Genomic DNA, 21,014 nt, shown 5'->3' on the forward strand with positions numbered 1-21,014 from the left:
GCTTATGTGTAAATGTAAATTCCATTTGCAGTTGAGAAAAGGACTTTAGAGTTGCCCCCGAATACAGCTGATATATAAATTTCAGGCCTTGATCCCTCCAGTCGTGAAAAACCAAGTTTAGCCAGTTCTACATATTGTGGATTATTCCACAAGGGAGTACAGGATAGAAAGCTGGTAATATGAAAGGATGCTTTTACCGTACTCCAGACGAGCCTCAAGAGGTCCGCAGTTGGAGCCGTGGATGGAAGGACCGGTAGAACCATCTCAAGATGAGAAAGAGACGAAATGGTGGGATCATGAAGGGAAATCAAACTAATAATGGGATAATTATTGTCAGGCAAATCCCAGCCAACCAGTTGCTGCAATTGGGCCGCCAGAAAATAAAGTCTGGGCTCAGGAACTGCCAACCCCCCTGACTCCTTGCCATATTGCAACGTAGACAATTTTATCCTAGCCACTTGTTTTTTCCAAATAAGACTCCTAAACTGGGTCCGATCAAACCATTTCTTAGGAATCCATATGGGAGAATTATGAAAAAAATAAAGAAGTTGCGGGGCCCAAATCATTTTAATTAAATTGACCCTACTCACCACCAACAGAGGGAGTTTGCACAAACTGTTACACTTCAATTTCTGCTGATGGAGTAGAGGTAAAAGGTTAAGAGAAATATACTGCTTAGGATCAGGAGAGACTACCACCCCCAAATACTTAAATGTAGACACTACTTGGATGTGTTGTGCACAGGCCGGGAGGGGGAGTTCTACAGGATCCACGGGCATCAACAGCAATTTATGCTAATTTATTTTAATGCCAGAAAATTCACCAAAGCATTCAATAAGGGACATAACAGCATCTAAGGATGTGGAAGCATTGCCCAAATATAACAGTGTGTCATCTGCATAAAGGGATATCTTTTCCGAAAGAACACCCCTTGTAAAACCGACAATGTCCGGAGATTGTTGCACTAAAATCGCTAAAAGTTCTAATGCCAAAGCAAATAAAAAGGGCGAGAGAGGACAACCATGCCTCGTTCCTGTCTGCAGCCTGAATGAATCTGACAAATCCCCGTTAACCCGGATTTGGGCACTAGGGGCCGCATAGAGAAGGCACACCCAGCTAATAAACTTGGAACCAAAGCCGAATCTAGACAATACTTCCCATAGATAAGGCCATTCCACACTATCAAATGCCTTGGCCGCATTAAAAGACGTAATTGCCCTCCCCCCAGGATTGTCCACCAGAATTTGCAAATTCAAAAAAAGTCTACGAATATTATTAGCCATCGCTCTAGAAGGAATAAACCCCGACTGATCTTTATGTACAATATTATCAATAATCTGCGCCAGTCTAGTAGCTAGAACCCGGGCCAACAATTTAGCATCTGTATTCAGAAGGGAAATAGGTCCGTAGGAGTCAGGTTTTAATTGATCTTTTCCAGGTTTCAATAATACTATAATAACAGCTTCATTCATGGAGGGGGGCATTCAGGGCATTGAGTAATGCCAGGAGGAGTTGCACACCGTATCTATTATAGATTTCGAATGGCAATTCGTCTGAACTTGGAGATCTATTACTGGGGGTGCCTGCCAAAGCTTCAGATAACTCCTCAACAGTAATTGGCATCTCAAGTTCTCTCTGGTTAGTCTCCGATAAAGCAGGAAAAGAGCAGGTGTCTAGAAACTGCAAAAGCTCAGAATGGGTAGTTATAATTGTAGAAGCATACAGATCGTCATAAAAGTGATGAAAAATTCTCAGGATTTCTGCATGACTCGTGCAGATCCCTCCACCAGCATCCTCAATCTTCTCTACAGTGTACACCCCTTGTTGTGACTTTGCCACAAGAGCAAGAAAGTGCCCTGTACTTCCCTCTTACTCAAAATATTTCTGTTGCAAAAAATATTGCTTCTTATCTGCCACTTGAGCAAGCACTGATTCATAAAGGGCTTGGGCCTCTTTCCAGGAGGTGCAGTTACAGGGGCTTGGGTCTTGAATCATCTGAACCTCCCACTGTTGCACATCTAACTACATTTTCCTCCCACTCCCTGCATCTACGCTTACCCGATGAAATCTCCTGGATAATCAAGCCCCGCAGGAAGGCCTTCATCACATCCCAAACCATTCCTGGTGGGGCTAAGCCTTCATTCCACTGCAGAAAGTCTGACAATTCCCCCAGAATCAACTCGGATTCCAGAAACAGTGTCAACCAAAATGGGTTCACCTTCCACAGCGGACGAGAGCGGGTATAACACACCTGTAGCTTGACCCAGAAAGGGACATGGCCAGATAGAGCTCTGGGTTGATACGCAGCATCAAACACATATGGCAGGATAGTCATGTTCCCAAGGCCCAAATCTATGTGTGAAAGCCCATCACGAGTAGCAGAAAAACATGAATAACATTTTGCTGTCAGATACTTTATCTGCCACACATACCAGAGGCTCAGTTCCACCAATAAGTTAGCAAATGGGGTAGGCTGAGAGGATAATTGTCTGCCCCTACTGCCCAAAGGCAATCTATCCAAGCTAGGGAGTAAGCAATTGTTATAATCACCCAATGCCAATAGGGGAACATCAGGATGATTGGCCATAAATTGAACTAGGCATTTAATGACCTCTGAAGAGTAGTGCGGAGCCACGGAGGGATATATACCGCAGCCACTATGCAGCGAAACCCATTCAAAGTATACAGTAGGAAAATATACCTGCCCTCCGCATTAATGCACTCCTGCACATTAACAAATTGAATAAAGTTAGAGATGAGGATACAGACACCTCTAGAAAATGTGGAGTGGAAAGAATGATATTGTATGAGAAATAAACGAGAGCGGAGGGTACCGACAGTGTCAGATTTCAAATGGGTTTCCTGCAAGCATACTACAGACGGTTTTAAATGTTTAAGTACATGGAAGACAGCACACCGTTTGGTTTTATCACCCAGGCCCCTTACATTCCAGGATAAAAACATTGATTCTTTATGGGAGACAGACATAATACATATGGAGAAAATAGGAAGGATAACACAGTCGTGTACAGATATAACGCCCCTCGAAGGGAGCAATGAGCAGGTAGGCAGTAGGAGGGGCCCAGATCACATAAGTCAGGGTGACCAGGAGGAGAGCCGCAGGCAGAAGCGAAGATAAACCCAGCAACATGCCCTCCACTAAACACAGACATCCCAGGTGAACCATAAACAAAACAAGAGGGAATACTGAAATTATTACCGACATGTAGGCCAACAGAGCCATAAAAATATTAACTGAAGACACTGGCAGGAGGCCAAAAGGTCCCCTCAGGACCAAAAACAGGTTGGGGTTTGCACAATGTCGCATGGACAAGCACATAGCAGGTAAATGTAAGGAAAGCCCAAGAGGGGGGAGCCCCAATTTAAGCGGGAAAAAAATCCGATACAAAAAGGGAAGAAAATGTGAGAGCAATACCCCGCTGTTCTGCTAAGCTGAGTTTAAGGCACTAAGGATCAACCAGGTCCCCAAGGTCAAGTTCCAGGGGAGTTTGCCAGGCGATGTTCCACTCTATCCAACCACTGCAAGACTGCATTAGGATTATCAAAAAAGTGAGAAGCGTCATCCGCAAGCACGCGAAGTTTAGCAGGATATAACATGGCATATTGAAGGCCCAATGCCCAAAGATGTTTCTTGACATCCAGGAATTTTGCGCATTGCTTTTGAACTTCCACGGAAAAATCTGGAAATAAGGATACTTGAGCATTGTCAACTGACAGGTTACCCTTGCTTCTGGCACAGGAGAGAATGGTATCTCTGTCCCAATAATTGAGGAGTCTGAACAAAAAGGGTCGAGGAGGAGAGCCAACTGGAGGAGCATGTGCTGGGACTCTGTGTACTCGTTTTACTGCAAACATGGGGGAGAGTGCATCACTGTCAAAGGTAGAGGTCAGCCAGGCTTCAATAAAGGCTACAGGATTTTTACCCTCAGTGCGCTCCGGGATACTCACTGCGCGCACATTTTTGCGGCATAAGCAGTTTTCCAGATCTTCCAGCCTAAATGCATTAGTAGAAGTGATTAATTGCACATCTCGCACGTCCCTATGTAATGGTTGCCAATCATCTTCCAGGATACTCACTCTCCCCTCCCACAGTGCGATTTTCTGCATATCTTGATGCACCATGGTCAATTCCATCCTCATCCCCTTCACCTCCTCACTAAGGACCGCCACAGATGAGGTTCATGTAGTGACTGCGGAGAGAATTTCTCTAAGGGTGGGTTCAGGATGATCTGCAATGGAAACAGCAGGCTGTGTCCCATGAGACTGGGATGGAGGGATACTCACTGCGGGACTGCAGGATAGGATCTCTCGATCTGCCAGTGCAAGAGGGATCTGTGTATAGCCTGCACAGTCTAAGTCCAGATCAGTAGGGGAGTCCAAAAGTAGTTTCTGGGAAGTTTCCCTGGTGAGCTGCCTGGCAAAGACCTTTTGAGCAGCCTCTCTCTGCTTCTCCTTGGATGCACGGATCGGGTTACTGCCATCTTGCTTAGCCGACTCGGCAAGGCCGAGTTTCTTTCCCCCTTTTAGCCATCTCAGATCAGGATAATCGGGGCACCAAGCCGGAGAACAAGGTGCCAAACAGGATAATTTACAGGATGCAGAGCAGAGCTCACTAAGCATACTTCCTATTGCATGCAAAGCTGGCCACTTCCCCCCAGTAAAAGTATTTAGCTTAAAGTATAACTGAATAAAAAACTTTTTTTTACATTTTGGAAAAAGTAGAGATGGATTAGAACCCCTGTCAGGGTTTATTGGCATCTGTGCCTCCTCTATTTGTCCTGTTTTCTGTTCTCCCATTATCATTGAAAGTGAAAATAAAAGAAAATCCCACATTTTGAGTTCTCCACAGAAAAGTAATAGAAGGGAAATCTAATAGGGACACTAGTTCTGGTGGCCTGGAGGTCCCCAAGGAATTCCCTTAATTTGTAGAGATTTCCTCTCACTTCCTGTTCGGCTATGGGACAGGAAGTGAAGGGAAATCTCTGCAATGGGACACAGATGGCAAAAAAAATATGACAGTGATTATAACCCTCCCTTACTCTATCCAAAATGAAAAAAAAGTTTTGCCAACAATAGATTCTGACTGTCCAGGCTTGTTAAATGTCGGTTATCTCTTATGATAGAAGAAGCCTCCATGTGCAATCCCAAAAGTTTTGCTGATCATCCTTCATTAATAATCCACATTTGGAATTGTCCCATCAATCCATAATGCCTTCCAAGGAGCCAAAACAACCTTCAAAGCGTTTTCCCATTCACAAAATGCTTTTCTGATGTGAGTTAAAATGTAGGAGACAAATATAGACTGTCCCTAACTGCTGTCGGACAGAATAAACAGAACATGTCTGAAGCCCAGACTCCAGTGTCACAGAAATCAAATAGCACCAATGTTTTCAATAATGTGTTCATGATACGTTCCTCCATAGCCAAATGCCACAAAGTTAGCTAAAGTGTAACATAACTTGAAGGGGCTGTCATCATCATCTTATTAGCTCAGTGTGATGAAGAAAGGAGCGTACTATGGACAAGTATTTTCTAAAGGGTCGCATGGTAAGCATGGTGGCACCAGGTCCTTCACAATGCAAGTGCAAAGAAATGAATAAAACATAACATTATAGCATTTCAATAAAGTTAAAAAAAGAAAGAATGATAAACAGTGCCTTGCCCCATTGCCCTTATAGAAAAGAAACAAACTATTTAGGGCTCAGCAAAGAACAAACTGATGCAGCAATGTCTGTGGACAGGTTCAATTCAGATCAGCTTTTATTTGAAACACACTGTACACATGTGTGTGTGTGGGGGGGGGTCAGAAGACCACCACCCCCTCCTTTGGTCTCTTAGCTTTTATAATTGTTACATAGCAAGATTAGGATCAGGCACGAATACCGTTGACTAATTTAAAAGTCGCAGAGGTTAGGTCTGTTCTTGATATAAAAGGGAAGGGTGTGGATCTGTCCAGTAGCCCCCCTCAGATGCTTGGAATTTGTCACGTACCGTGATGTCTTGTGAGGGAAAATCTGTATTATAATTACAAAATTCAAATACAGTACTTGCTGGAGATATGTTTTCGAAACATAATAGACATCAGACTTAAAATGGTCAGGACTCCCAAGATTCCCTATACAAAACCCATACAGGGATACGGCTTGTGTTTTGCACTAAATTCTTGTTATTCAGAGGATTAGATGTATCTGAATTTCCAAGTCACAATAGTAATGAATCCAAAATAAATTATAAGGAACCAAAGTATCTGAATTTGAAAATGAATTTGAATTTGAAAATTAACTCAGATTCAAAATAAAAACATATTGCAATCAATACAGTAAGGTGTAAAAGTAAGATAAGATGATGATCCCTATTTAGGTTGCTTTATAAAATAGAATACAAAAGAATATAATATAAGAGAAAATAAAAGAATAGAATAGAATAAAAAAGAAATAAAAAATAATAAAATAGACTAAAATTTTAAATAAAAGAATAGAAAAGAATATAATAGAATAGAGTATAATCAAATGGAAAAGAGAAGAGGAGAATAGACAAAAATAGAATAGAATAGAAAAGAATATAGTAAAACAGAACGAAAAACAAAGAATAGAAATGAAAAGAATAGAATAGATTATACTAGAACAAAGATAGCAGTCTTCTGAAATTCGAAATGTAAATTTTGAGTCAATTTGAAAATAATTAATATTGAAAACAAATCCAAATATAAGCTCCACGAGCAGGGCCCTCCTATTCCTTCTTTACTGAAATGTATTGTAATTGTATTGTCTCCCCTTTATATTGTAATGTGCTGTGCAAACTGTTGGTGCTATATAAATCCTGTATAATAATAACATTAAGAAAAATCATAAAATATACAAAACGAATTCTGAAAACAAATCATTCTAAACAAGTTATAACAAATATGACAAAACAAAATTACAACCTTAATGAACAAATCTGAAATGAAAGAAAACACATTTTTCCATCATGCACATCTCTAGTTGGGACCAGAAACATAGCCAAAGATTCTGTGACAAAGCTGAACTTTGCATAAGGGTTATAGACTTGAGCCTATCGGCACTAGTGATGGAAATCCAGCTGATTCCTGTTTGCATGGAAGTTTGCAGTCTTGCAGTCTTCCCCGATTATTCTTTTAGCTAAATATATCTTGGGAAGTAGTGGTAGTGTATTTGTCAACAAACACAATTGGGTTGACTTACTAAAACTGGAGAGTGCAAAATCTGGTGCATAGAAACCAATCAACTTTCAGTTTCTTTTTTGTCAACCCTTAATTGAACAAGCTGAAGTTAGAAGATGACTGTTTACCATGCACGACTGCACCAGATTTTGCACTCTCCATATTTAGTAAATCAACCCCAATGCCATGCACTGTATGACATGCCAGGCCCAAACTTACTTCTGTTAGGAAACAGTCAAACAAAATTAGGGAATTCCATTAGGTTGAAAGATAAGATGAAAGCAGTAACTGAAACCTGTATTGTTTATTAAAAACTGGATGAATCTATAAATAAATAATTAAATAACCATTTTAAAGAATTCTAGTTAAACCACCAGCAAACTGCAATCAGATGCTTACGTAGTAGGTTCCACCAGTGAATCACATTGGCTTTTGGTGGTTTATGGGCTAAAACTGTTATTCAGCTGATGTTTAATTGTTAAACTACATATCTACATAAAAGAAACTGTCAAAAAACTGTAGCACCACCCTCATAGGAGCCGCTGAGTTTAACAGGTTCCAAACCCGTAGTTCATTGAGAACTGCAAGCAGTCAGCTGCAATGGCCAACACTATTTATTAAATTTGTTGAGTTAATTGAGCAGTCCAGGGGATGTCTTTTTAAAGTGTATTTGCTTGTAAAACTTGTAACAGGATAGGGTTTGGGGTGGTATGGGATACTCTGGAAAAAACGACATAGGAACAGGAGCACACCCTACACTGTGCTAAGCTTCAATGAACAGTCTTTAGGCCAGAAGCAAAGTAAGAAAGCCAGAACTAAGACCTTGCAAGGGTTGTCTCGGCCAGAGTCACCAATTTCACTCTCACTCAAAGGACACCACCACTCACTAGGGCCTTGAGTAGCCACCCCCACCCAACCAAGTGAAATCCTTTCAACAGGAAGACACTGCTGTTCTAAAGCTCAAACTATATACTGTACGGTATATGCCTCTCCAGCCACCTGGTGGGCACACCTCCTGAAGGATTGGCTGAACGGCAATACATATTCAGGTTGCTCTTTTAACTTTCCTGTCCACTATGTTCTAGAAACAGTTGGAACGCGGGGGGAAAATCAAACCTGCTGCCTGTGAGATCCAAAGAAAAAGAACTAAAGTTACCTTATATCCTAGCAACCTATCTAGGAGGGTGCTACACATTGGTACACATATTACATTATTTCTGAATGTATGTAGTTCTCTTTAAAGTATAACCAAAGGCATAAACTTTTTTCTAGTTTTGGATAGGGTGCATAGGGATTAGAACCCCTGTCAGTTTTTATTGCTGTCTGTGCCTCAATTAGGGAGATTCACCCACTCTATTTGTCCTGTTTACCATTATCATTTAAAGTGAAAATAAAATCCCAAATTTTGGGTTGTCCCCAGAAAAGTAATAGAGGGGAAATCTTCCAATGGGAACACTAGTTCTGGTTACCTGGGGGTCCCCAAGGAATTCCCTTAATTTCTATGGATTTCCTCTCACTTCCTGTTTGGCTATTGGACACAGATGGCAAAAAAAAATACGACAGGTTATAACCCTCCCTTGCTTTATCCAAATTAAAAAAAAAAAACTTTGCCTTTAGTTCTATTTTAAATTAAGTATTCACTGTGAGCGGATATTGATTAGATAAACAACCTGTTAGGGTCCTAGGCTGCTCCTACAGTAGCAGGATTGTTCGGCAGGTCTATGAACATTAGGGTTCATGCAAACAGGTATAATAAAATACTGATATCTTGCTTGCACAAAGATCCTGCAAAAAAAGAAAAAAGAAAACGTATATAATGGTCTGTTACATGCTTCTGTTTAAAATGTTATAAAATGTTCACATCTGTAAAATTCTTCTTCTAGTACTCTAGCCTTTTAAATCCAGCATGTACCCATGTACATGCATTTATCACCCCAGTCGCACTGGGTGCGAATTGGAACGGGATTTGCATGCCATGCGACTTGCAAGTCATATGCAAATCATGTGCAAGTCGCACCCTATTGTCCACAATTACAGAGGTCAAATCAGTTCAGGTCCAACATGGTCAGCGCCACACCGATCTCTAAAGTAGTACATGTACTACTTATGGTGCGATTTGCATAGACATCCGCATCTGATGTCTTACAAATCACACCTGAAATCGGCATGTCCCCTGACTTTGAAATCGTGCCACTGCACTGTAAGTCGCACAATTTCAAAGTCGAGCTTGATGTGACCGCGGTGTTAATGCGTTCATGTCTAATTGCACAGTTGCAGAATTTTCTGCTTTAAATGCAGTGTAAGATTGCTGAACACAACACAGCTGTGTGGATAGGTCAATATTATACAATACTGCTGCATTCAGATCCATATAAACTATACACTGTACAGATCTGAAAGTAACACTTTTTTTTATTGTAAAGGTTTTTTTTCTATAAAAAAGATGGTATTCACTCCTGCTCTGTGCAGTGGTATTTCACAGAGTGGTCCCTTACCTCCATTTCTGGAGCCCTCCGCCATTGCTCTCCACTCCTTCTTTTTCTGAGTGCCCATCAGGAAGCCGGCTGCTGAGGGGGCACCCATTTGGGCATGGAAATGGATCTCTTTTTCCATTCTACAGTGGGATAAAAAAGGGTATACCTTGTAAGAACCCCTTAACATGATATCTCATGGGAGAAACACCACATAAGGTTACCTGTAAACAGGACAATATATTTCTGAGCCTACCAAACCTGGACTTGTTTTATCCCACTCAGACAATGCTGACCCAAGACAGTTATATGCAGTTATTTATTTTTTATGGATATCAGCCACAAAGAAATTTCCACATTTCACAGTCCTGAAACGGCATGGCGCCTACCTACGTGCTGTTACTTTATAAAAGTGGAAAGTACCCATATTTGCCCCAATATAATTTCATATTTGAAAAGTGAAAAAAAAACAACTCAAAGTAAGTAAAAAAGATATATAAAAATAATGACAACCTCCCTTTAAACCTCGTGTTACTTTTGCTTAATGTACTTAGGCATACAGAAGTCTCCTGACATTCGCCCCTGCATTCCAGGACATCTTTAGAAGTGCCAACATGAATATCTTTTATCACTGGTTATGTGCCACTCTGGGTGTGATAGAATTCCAGCTGATTATTAGGCTGTACAGAGAGAGATTGGTGACATTCAGTTTTATCTTGTCAATTCCATAAACACTCTATGTGAATCTGAATTTAATAGGAATTACTGATTCATGTATTTTAATTACAGATGTTGCCTTCTTAAAAAACAGCTCTGGGTTAGTGTCCTAATTAAAGTGGTAGTAAACTAAGTAAAAAAAAAAACCCAAACCAGAATATCCCCTAAACGGTGCACGTTTAGGAGATATTCATTTTACCTACAGATAAGCTTTATTATAAGTGTACCTGCAGGTATAAATATAGAAATAGCGTTTACTACTACTCTAAAGATGTACAGAACATTGTTCAGTCCACCATAAGAAAATTCTGGATCTTTGAAGAATGCTGGCTCTTTAGTGATTCAGTGTTCCCAATGCATAGTATCTGTAAACCCAACTAATAAAATCACATATAAGCAGGAAAGAGAAGCCAAACTGCCCCCCCCCCCCACTATGTGTGAGCAAAGGGGATGCTACCCCCAGCAGTCATCCACTTGTCAAAATGTCATGTATCAAAAGAAGCTTACTGGTACCACTATCCATATAGTAAACTGCCGTGCCCAGGGAAATCGCCCTTCCTGCCCACTCCTTGTCGTGACGCTGCTCCCAAAGATATGAGAAGTTAATGGGTTATGCAGCCCACTGGTAACTCTCTACCCTGTGTTTCTTCTGCTATACAAATCCAAATTAATGATAATTTTTTTCAGCCTGACTAAAATTTCTTTTCAACCATGGAACTACAGTATATGCAAGTTGGGAAAAAAAAACCTCACACATTTATATACAGTAGCATAGACATATTGCATTTTACAGTGTAAATACAGCCATTCAAATTACTCCCTGTAAAGAAGAGTGTCAGGACCTGGATCTGAAACCAGGATTGCTGCTGCATCTGGCAGTAGCTATTTTAGCTGAGCCACCAGAGGTGCCAGACAGCTCCCTGCCTGATCCCTTGGACAAACTTGCTTTCTATCTTGTTTCTGAGGACCTTGAATTCTGTACTCATCCCATAGTTACATAGTTAATCTGGCTGAAAAAAGACAAAAGTCCTTCCAGTTCATCCATGAAAAAAAAAAGGAGTTAAAATCCTACACCTACAGTTAATCCAAAGAAAGGCAAAAAAACCCAGCAAAGCATGATCCTATTTGCTCCTGCAGGGGAAAAATTCCTTCCTGATCCCCCGAGAGGCAATTGGATATTCCCTGGATCAACTTTACCTATAAATGTTAGTATCCAGTTATATTCTGTATGTTCAAAAAAGAACCCAAGCCTTTATTAAAGCAATCCACTGAGCTGGCCAGAATCAACTCTTGAGGGAGTCTATTCCACATTTTCACAGCTCTTACTGTGAAGAAACCTTTCCATGTTTGAAGATTACATTTCTTTTCCTCCAGATGTAAAGAGTGCCCCCTTGTCCTCTGTGATGACCTAAGGGTGAATAACTCACTGAATTTATACATGGTGATCGTATCCCCCCTTAATCTCCGCTTCTCAAGAGAGAATATTATTATTATTATACAGTATTTATATAGCGCCAAATGTTTGCTCAGCGCAGTACATTATAATGGGAGACAATACATGAGACAGTACAGTAACAATACAATACAATACACGAGGGGTTTGAGGGCCCTGCTCCTTGGAGCTTACAATCTAGGAGGGAGGGGAGAGTGGTACAGGAGGAAATAGCTGTGGGGGATGGAGTGGTGGGAAGAGCGGAGGAGATCAGCAATTAGGTGAGGGCTGGGTAGGGTTCTGTGAAGAGATGGGTTTTCAGGGTGCGCCTAAAGGTGAGAAAGGTAGGTGACAGTCTGATGGATTGGAGTAGTGAGTTCCAGAGGATGGGGGAAGCCCTGGAGAAGTCCTGGAGACGGGCATGGGAGGAGGAGACCAGGGAACTGGAGAGTAGGAGGTCTTGTGAGGAGCGGAGAGTACGTTTTGGGTGGTAGATGGATATCAGGTCGGTGATGTAGTTTGGGGCAGTGTTATGAACAGCTTTGTATGTCAATATTAATATTTTGAATTTTATGCGTTGGGCAATCTGAAGCCAGTGGAGGGATTGGCAGAGGGGGAGGCAGATACGGAGCGGTTGGTTAGGTGGATGAGTCTGGCCACAGAATTCAGGATAGACTGAAGCAGGGATAGCCTGTGTTGGGGTAGGCCGGCGAGGAGGGAGTTGCAGTAGTCAAGTCGTGATATGATAAGGGAGTGAATGAGTTGCTTTGTGGTTTCTGGAGTTAGGAACGTGCGTATTTTGGAGATGTTACGGAGGTGGAGTCTGCATGAATTTGTCAGCGATTGGATCTGGAAAGACAGATTGGAGTCTAGAATGACACCTAGTATTTAGGCTTGCGGGGTGGGGCTGATGGTGGCATTGTTGGTCGTGATAGAGAGGTCAGGGGGAGGAGGGGCGGGCTGGGGGGAAAACTAGGAGCTCGGTTTTAGCAAGGTTTAGTTTAAGGAAGTGGAGTGACATCCAGTCTGATATGTCGTTCAGAAGGCTAGTGATTCAGGCGGAGACTGAAGGGGTGAGGCGAGGGGTAGAGAGATAGATTTGAGTGTCATCGGCATAGAGATGGTAGTTGAAGCCGTGGGAGTGTATCAGTTGACCAAGAGAGGAGGTGTAGATGGAGAAGAGAAGGGGCCCGAGGACAGAACCTTGGGGGACCTCAACAGAGAGGGGGAGTGAGGGGGAGGTAGCAGCGTTATAGGTGACACTGAAGGAGCGTTGTGATAGATAGGAAGAGAGCCAGATCTTTCCTCATAGCTAAGCTCCTCCATGCCTCTTATCAGTTTAGTTGCCCTTCTCTGTACTTTCTTAAGTTCCCCAATGTTCTTTTTGTGAATTAGTGCCCAAAATTGAGCTGCATATTCCAAATGAGGTCTTACTAATGATTTGTTTTGGGGTAATATGATATCTCTCTCTCTGGAGTCTATACCTCTTTTCATACAAGAGAGGATTTTGCTCACTTTAGAAACCACAGCTTGGCATTGCATGCCATTATTAACCATTAGCCGCCCGGCCAATGGCCGTTTGGCGGCTTCAGATGTGCTTCTCCACTCCGGGTGCACGCCATTTGGCGTGCTCCCGCACATGCGCCGTTTGCGCTAATGCAGAGCGGCACAGCAGTGCGATCTGTCACCGGCCGTGCACCTGGGACACGGCCGATGACAGATCCGAGTACCGACTCCCGTTGCTGGTACCATGTGACCTGCTGTGACCAATCACAGCAGGTCACATGACAGCTGTATACAATGGATGGCTTCATTCATGATGCCATCCATTGTATACTAGTGTCTAGCTGTGAATGGTCACAGCTAATCACATGCACATGTCATGTGATTAGCTGTGACCAAATCACAGCTAAGCACAAAAAAAAAAAAAAAAAAAAAGCTGAATGAATCGATTTCATTCAGGCAAATGCTTGCTTATAGCAAAGTCATTCTTTGCTATAAGCAAATTGTGTAAAAAAAAAAAAAACTGATCACTTCCCCAAAGTAGTACAATGTTACTATGGTAACATTGTACTACTTTGGTCATAGTAAAATATGAAAAAAAAATCTTAAAAAAAATAAAAAAAAATGTAATAAAAAGTTAAATATAATAAAAAAATTAAAAAAAATTAAAAAAAAAATATATATTTTTTTTTCATACTGTCACCAGTTAGTGTCCCTGTTCACCGCCATGCCAGTTATATGATGACGCTGTACTGCACTGGTGACAGTATGTAAAAAAAAAATAGTGAAAATAATTTTTTTAATTTTTTAATTTTCCGTAAAATTATGACAAAAAAATACAACTTCAAAAAACTCGCCATGCCTCTTATGAAGTACGTCGGACTGTCTACTCTGCAAAAAGGGGTCATTTGGGGATATCTGTACTATTCTGACATTCTTGGACCTCAAGAAATTAGATTGGCTGTCAGTACTTCAGGATTGATCAATATTCAGATCTATACCATAGTTTGTGAACTCTATAACTTTCCTACAAACTAAAAAATACATCCTAATTTGGGTTATTTTCACCAAAGACATGTAGCAGAACACATCTCGGCCTAAATTTATGAAGAACAATTATTTATTTGTAAACTTTTATAACAGAAACAAAGAAAAATGTGTTTTTTTTTCAAAATTTTTGGTCTTTTTTTGTTAATTTAGCAAAAAATAAAAACCCCAGCGGTGATTAAATACCACCAAAAGAAAGCTCTAGTTGTGTGAAGAAAATGATAAAATTTTAGTTTGGGTACAATGTTGTATGATCGCGCAATTGTCATTCAAAGTGTGAGAGCGCTGAAACCTGAAAAATGGCCTGGGCAGGAAGGTGTAAAATTGCACGGTATTGAAACGGTTAAGCTTGTGATCTACCGGAACCCCCAGATCCTTCTCCACCATTGATTCCCCCAGTTGTACCCCCCCCCAGTATGTATGATGCATGCATATTCTTAGCCCCCAAGTGTGGAACCTTACATTTATCAACATTAAACCTTATTTTACAACATTGTTTCCCAATTAAACAGTGCATTGAGGTCGGGTTGTAAATTGAAGACATCCTGTAAGGACGTTATTCCACTGCACAGCTCGGTGTCATCTGCAAACACTGAAATGGTAATTTTAATCCCAGACCCTATATTGTTTATAAATGTATTAAAAAGTAGGGGTCCCAGCACTGAACCTTGGGGTACACCACTGACAACCCTAGAGCATTCAGAGTATGAAGCATTAGCCACTACTCTCTGAATACGATCTTTTAGCCAGTTTTCTATCCATTTACATACGGATTTTTCCAAGCCTGTAGACGTCACCTTACACATTAGCTGTGTGTGGGGAACTGTGCCAAACACTTTTGCAAAACCCAAGTATACCACGTCCACCGCTACACCTCTGTCCAAGGTTTTGCTCACCTCCTCATAAAAAGAAACCAGATTTGTTTGACAACTTCTGTCTTTCATGAATCCATGCTATCTGTTGCTTAAAATATTTTTTCCAGCAAGAACCCATCTATGTGGTATTTCATCAAACTCTCCAGTATCTTCCCAACTACAGAAGTTAAACTAACAGGTCTATAATTACTTTGTAAAGATTTTGACCCCTTTTTAAATATTGGCACCACATTGGCCTTAAGCCAACCCAGTTGTACTGTGCCAGTCATTAAAGAGTCCCTAAAAATGAGAAACAATGGCTTTGAACTTCCATGGACTTCCTATTTAAGCCATTCTTTTGCACTTCCTGTTTGCCAGATTATTGTACTCTTCTTGGGCCAATATCTTGGTCCTTACAGTTCTGCTGCTGTCAGCATCTTCATTACTATTCGTTACCGACCTATGACTTGTTCCTTCACAATGCTTGTGCATGATCCAAACCCTGGCCTGCTCACCTCCTGGTAGGGTGATTCTGAGGACCGCAACCTGGCATTAGCAAACAGCGAATCCCATCTCCACCATCAGGAAATCTGGTGAATATCAATTAGTTGTTAGAAGCCATGTCTCACCTGTCAGGGAAATCTGCTTCTGTATTTATCTTGCTGTATGTTATGGAGAATGCAACAGGAGCAGTGGAAAGCCCCAAACATGAGAACACTAAAAACTCCAATTTGGCAGTAGCACTCAACTATCTAATGTAGACGGTAACACCTAAGAATCCAAAGTTGGCAGTGGTACCCAACAATCCAAGGTTGGCAATAACACCTAACAATCCAACATGGACAGTAACATCTAAAAGCCAAGTTGGGCAGTAGCATCCAACAATCCAATTTGGCAGTATCACCCAACAATATACTGTAGGCAGTAACACCTAAAATCCAAAGTTGGTAGTAGTACTCAGCAATCTAAAATGAATAGAAACACCCAACACTCCAAGGTGGTTAGTAATGCAAACAATCCAAGGTGGGTAGAAACACCCAACAATCCAAGCTGGGTAGTAACGCCTAACAATTCAACAAGGACAGTAACACCTAAAAACTAAATTGGGCAGTAGCACCCAACAATCCAAGGTGGCAGTAGTACCCAAAAATTCAAGGTGAGCAGTAACACCTTACACTCCAAGATGAAAAGGGACACCTAACATTTAAAGATGGGTGAGAACAGAGAGTGGAAACATGCCATGGAGATCTGAAGATGGAATACTCAGACAAAAAGAAAAAAACAGGAAGTGACTCAGCAAATAAGTCTCCACTTCTAACATTAATATCACTTTTAAATAGACAGATCCTATAACATGTAAGCTAGAATTAACAAGTCCACCCAATCTACTATAATCAGCCTCAGGACCATGCCACCCATGAGGCCAATTAAGGCAGCTGCCTCAGACGGCACTCATGGAGGCATGGTGGAGTGCAACACTGAGGCTACAGTGTCCATATCATGCAGTTCAGTAATGCTGGGCTTGGTAAAATCACAGGTTCAGTGTTACTGATATGCCTGCCCACCCACTACACCTGTCATACAGACAGAGGCAACAGTCTAGCCTCTTTAGTAACATGAAGAACATGTTAAATGGTGTAGGTTCACCATCTCTGAGCACAGTGCCAACAGTCACTGCACCCGCCTGTGTCTCAGGTGCAGTGGCACTTTGCTCAGTGACATTGAACCTGTACTTTTAACAGGCTCTGTGTTACTGAGCTGACTGCCTATATGTGTTGTGCATTTAAAATGATAATGCTTGGTAGTAATACAGACTATGGTCAAATATGGTCAAATATATTTGTAAATGAGGTGCATTTGACTCATGCCAAGAAGTCCCTGAATACACAGACCAGCGTTTCTCAACCTTTTTTTGGACAAGGCACCCTTTAAAATGATGGACAGTCCCATGGCACCCTTTAAAATTATGGACAGTCTTGAGGCACACCATTCTAAAATAGGGTGCCTCCAGACTGTCCATAATTTTAAAAGGGCACCCCATTCTAAAATGTTAGAAACAATTCTAATAGGTTGATGTAACTCAGCAACATCCAAGCACACATAGGACACCCAACATTAGAGGTGATTTATTCTTCCAAAGCAAATACACTTTTGCACACTGGTACTGACTAGTATTCCAATGTTTCTCTTCTCCCTCAGTTTTTCTCCATCACTGAGCTAATGTGACCCCAGCAGTGATGGAGAGGGGCAGGGGGAGGGTCAAACTAGGATGCTGTGCAGGTAACTGACATCCTCCTTATCAACTGATGATGTCATTGGTTGTCAGGATGCTGGTGGCTAGAAGGACGTAATAGTGCACAATGAAAACCTGTGGCTTTGTGTAACGAAAAGGCAGGCTTATTCCACCCACTGGCTTGTATACCATTTTTTGGCAATTTTTAGACATTTTGCCAAGGCACCCCTGAAGAAACGTCAAGGCACCCTGGTTGAGAAAGGCTGACATAGACTGTGTTTCCTGTATTCATTTCATGGCTTCATTTATGCAGCTCCACTAGAGCTCTAACCCTGTTCTTAAAGTTAGGACATACATGAAAAACATACATGAAAAACAACCCAATGTGGAGATGCTCATAATATGACTGTAGGTACTTTTACTCACTAAGTACACCTTGGATGATAGTATTTTACAAAACTAGCTAATTTTATCTCCAGCACCCCTCCTTTAGGTGTACATGAGCCTTACTCATCTCTGTTAGTTCATTTTGAGCTGACCTAGAGAGCATGCACATCTAAACAGAAGCTGGAAATACCTTTATAATATCATTTTGTATGTGGAGATGTCTGTAGAAAATGCAATCAGAAAATAGAATATAAAGTAGATTTCCACATGAACAGAGACACGCATGCATCTCTTTTTTCAGAATAACAAAAGGCTTTGTGATATTTCTTTTCCATGTGGTGCCATTGCTGACAGCATGAAATGGGAAGGGGTTTTCTTTGTCATTTGAGTATGGAGTATTAGGAGCAGAAAGGAGTTCTTGATCTTTACTTTCTAACTTTGAATACTGCAGTTCAAGAGTACCTGTCTTAGGATTCTGGTTTTTCTAAGAGAGAAGCAATTGAGTACTGTCCGTGATACTTTTTTTATTTGCACTAACATACAATTTTGAGGACAAGCTTTCGGGGTATGTCCCCTTCTTCAAGGTCTAAGCAGTACTATTAAAAATCACAAAGTTTAAGCAGAATGTTAGAATGGATTGAGAGAAAAAAAAAAAAAAAAAAAAAAAAAAAAAAGGGCTACAGATAAGATACATCAAAAGTGAGGGGGGGAGGGGGGATACAACACTCACACAGAGGGGGTCAAGTTTTAGCTAATAGATAGTCATAAAGCTGTCGGATAGTGGTTGAGGAATCCCATGTCCAGATCTAAGAGAGAAGGAGATTGAAATACTATAGTGGTCTGATTTATCTCTTGAAGATCGTCTGTTAAAGCCTACTTTGTCAACCATGAGAGTGGGAGGCAACACTTGCTGGTGAGTGCACACCTGAGAGGGGGGCACTACACACACACACACACACACACATATATATTTATTCACTTGTTTTGCACAAAGATTTCTTCACGTGGTGATCTTCTTTTGGACGGACGTATTGATATTATTTGGACTTTTTTTTGACAATTCACAATTACTTTTAATTATATATATACATTTTTTTGTGGAATGTTTTTATTCAGTTCTATACACTTTACTGTTTTTTTTTGCACAGAATATTGATTATGCGCCACTTGAATACTTTTTAAAGTGTTATTTTTTTTAAGTAGATTGTCCAAGTATAACTTGCAAAAAACAGCTGTACTAAAGAAGTAAGTTAAGGTTATATTTGCACATTTTACTTGTTTGATCTGATTTGTATTAAAGGAAATAAACTGCTATAAAAGTTCACATACATCATTCCACATGGCACAAGTAAAATGACATTTGTTTTTATTTCAGCAGTTAGGTGAGTGGACAGAAAGGAGATATTTGCATTTGCTTGAAACTCTGAAAGTTATTTGAATTGGGAAAGAGACTTTTGTGTCTTTGTTCTGCACAGTTCCTATGCAGTTTTTATTTGGTGCTCTAGTAATAGCTGTCACAGGGGTTGGGAATTCATCTGTGCCTGTTAAACCTCCACAACAACTCTGCCAGTCTCTGGAAATTGTCAATACGTCCATTCCAATTTTCATAGCTGCTGCTTCATTGAAATCCTAGCAAATAGTGTAGCTTGCAGGCATGTTCTCGCCTGCCAGACCTGACAGCTATCGACAGTTAGAGGCAGTGGGCAGCAGGGACGCTGGACAATGCTGTAGCAGTTAGCACCCTTTAGGCTGTGTGACTTTGGATTCAATGTAATGGAAAGATTAGAAGACCTATCCGTGCTCCTCTGATAAATAGATTACAAGGGATTGGCTTATATAAAGACCGTGGCTACAACTGCTGCTTTGTTGCTTTTTTTCCCCCCCTCCTTAAAGTCAGCTTAAGAGGGGGCTGGTTTGAAATGATCTAACCCTTTCACTTGCTAGCAGACCTGCACTTGGGTGAGCAGCAACTTGTCCTACTAGTCATTACCTGCGCTTGTTGGGACTTTACCTGACTTGGGCCTTTTGTACATGGAATACGAGGAAGACGATGATGACATCCTCTTTGCAAAGTGGATGAGCAGCTTTTGGGGACATAACGGAATTGAAGACAACGACAAAGATGTCAGGAACCACAGGAAGCGCCAGTCGCGACCTCTTTCGGAAAGGAGGGCTTCTCTCCCATGTCCGGTAGGTAGCCAATATCATACCAAAACTTCTTTAAAAAGACGCTGGTGAAGCGTAGCTATCTATATCAACCAATGAAAAAATGATCTTTCAGTTGAATGAACAATGATCAATATCTGGTTGTTATAGGTTACATCACTAAAATTGTTCTCACAATGATTTTCCCTGATTTAGCAAGGACCATTTGTCATCATTGAAAAATGATTTGCAAACTGATGCATTTAATATTTTATTTGTAGTAAAAATTCTTTTTATATTGAAAAAAAATGATCTTGGGCTACTTGATATGTATCGTAACCCATAACAAGCCTTCAAAATAATTTTAATTTCCTTGATTTGTCTAAACTGATAAAAGGTGAACTATCAGTGACTGCAGTAGGTTTCTGCACTGACTTTACTTTTGCAGTGCCTTATTAAACATGCCTGTTAGAACCCATAGGGCTTGTATCCCTGAGTGTTAATTGATCACCTCAGCCTTATTACTCCACAAACCTAATTGATTTTTTATGGCAAAATCAGTTGTTGTAGGTATCTTTCCTCATTCCTGCATAGGTGATGCATGATGGGTTTTAGGTGCATCCAATTGTTAGCAAAGTGTCAATAAGCATCAGTTATCGGTGACAATAAGCCTAAAAAAGATATATACTGTACTTTGAACATAGTGCTCATTCACACAGATGGGCTGGGATGTGTTTGTGAATGCATTCCCAATGTATGGCAGCCAAAAATAATGTTTTCCTGTGAATGGAGTGCATACCAGCGTGTTGTGTTGCATTGCGTTTGCCCAGCACTGAAAAGAAGTACAGCGTGCACTACTTTTTTTCAGGACAGAACAATGCAACTCACTCATATGCAGGTAAACATGCACAAATGCACATAAACACAATGCATTGCAAGACAAATCAAGACAAAAAGTCCCCAAACGCAACGCATGTAAAACACACTTCAACATATTACAGTGTGTTAAAAAAAACCACAATGC

At 40.8% G+C, this 21,014-nt stretch overlaps 1 protein-coding gene across 1 annotated transcript in view; it reads left to right on the plus strand.

The window, feature by feature from the left end:
* The first annotated feature begins 19,679 nt into the window (after window positions 1–19,679).
* LNP1 (leukemia NUP98 fusion partner 1) overlaps window positions 19,680–21,014 on the plus strand; it is a 64,990-nt gene continuing 63,655 nt past the window's right edge. The window contains exon 1 of the mRNA XM_089682875.1: window positions 19,680–20,035. Within this exon, the coding sequence (XP_089539001.1) occupies window positions 19,877–20,035 (159 nt within the window). The 5' untranslated portion in view covers window positions 19,680–19,876. The remainder of the gene's footprint in view (window positions 20,036–21,014) is intronic.

This window comes from Staurois parvus, unplaced genomic scaffold, assembly GCF_062004578.1.
Source record: "Staurois parvus isolate SC_StPar_1 unplaced genomic scaffold, SC_StPar_1.0 ptg000299l, whole genome shotgun sequence".
In the NCBI taxonomy this organism is placed as follows: Eukaryota; Metazoa; Chordata; class Amphibia; order Anura; family Ranidae; genus Staurois; species Staurois parvus.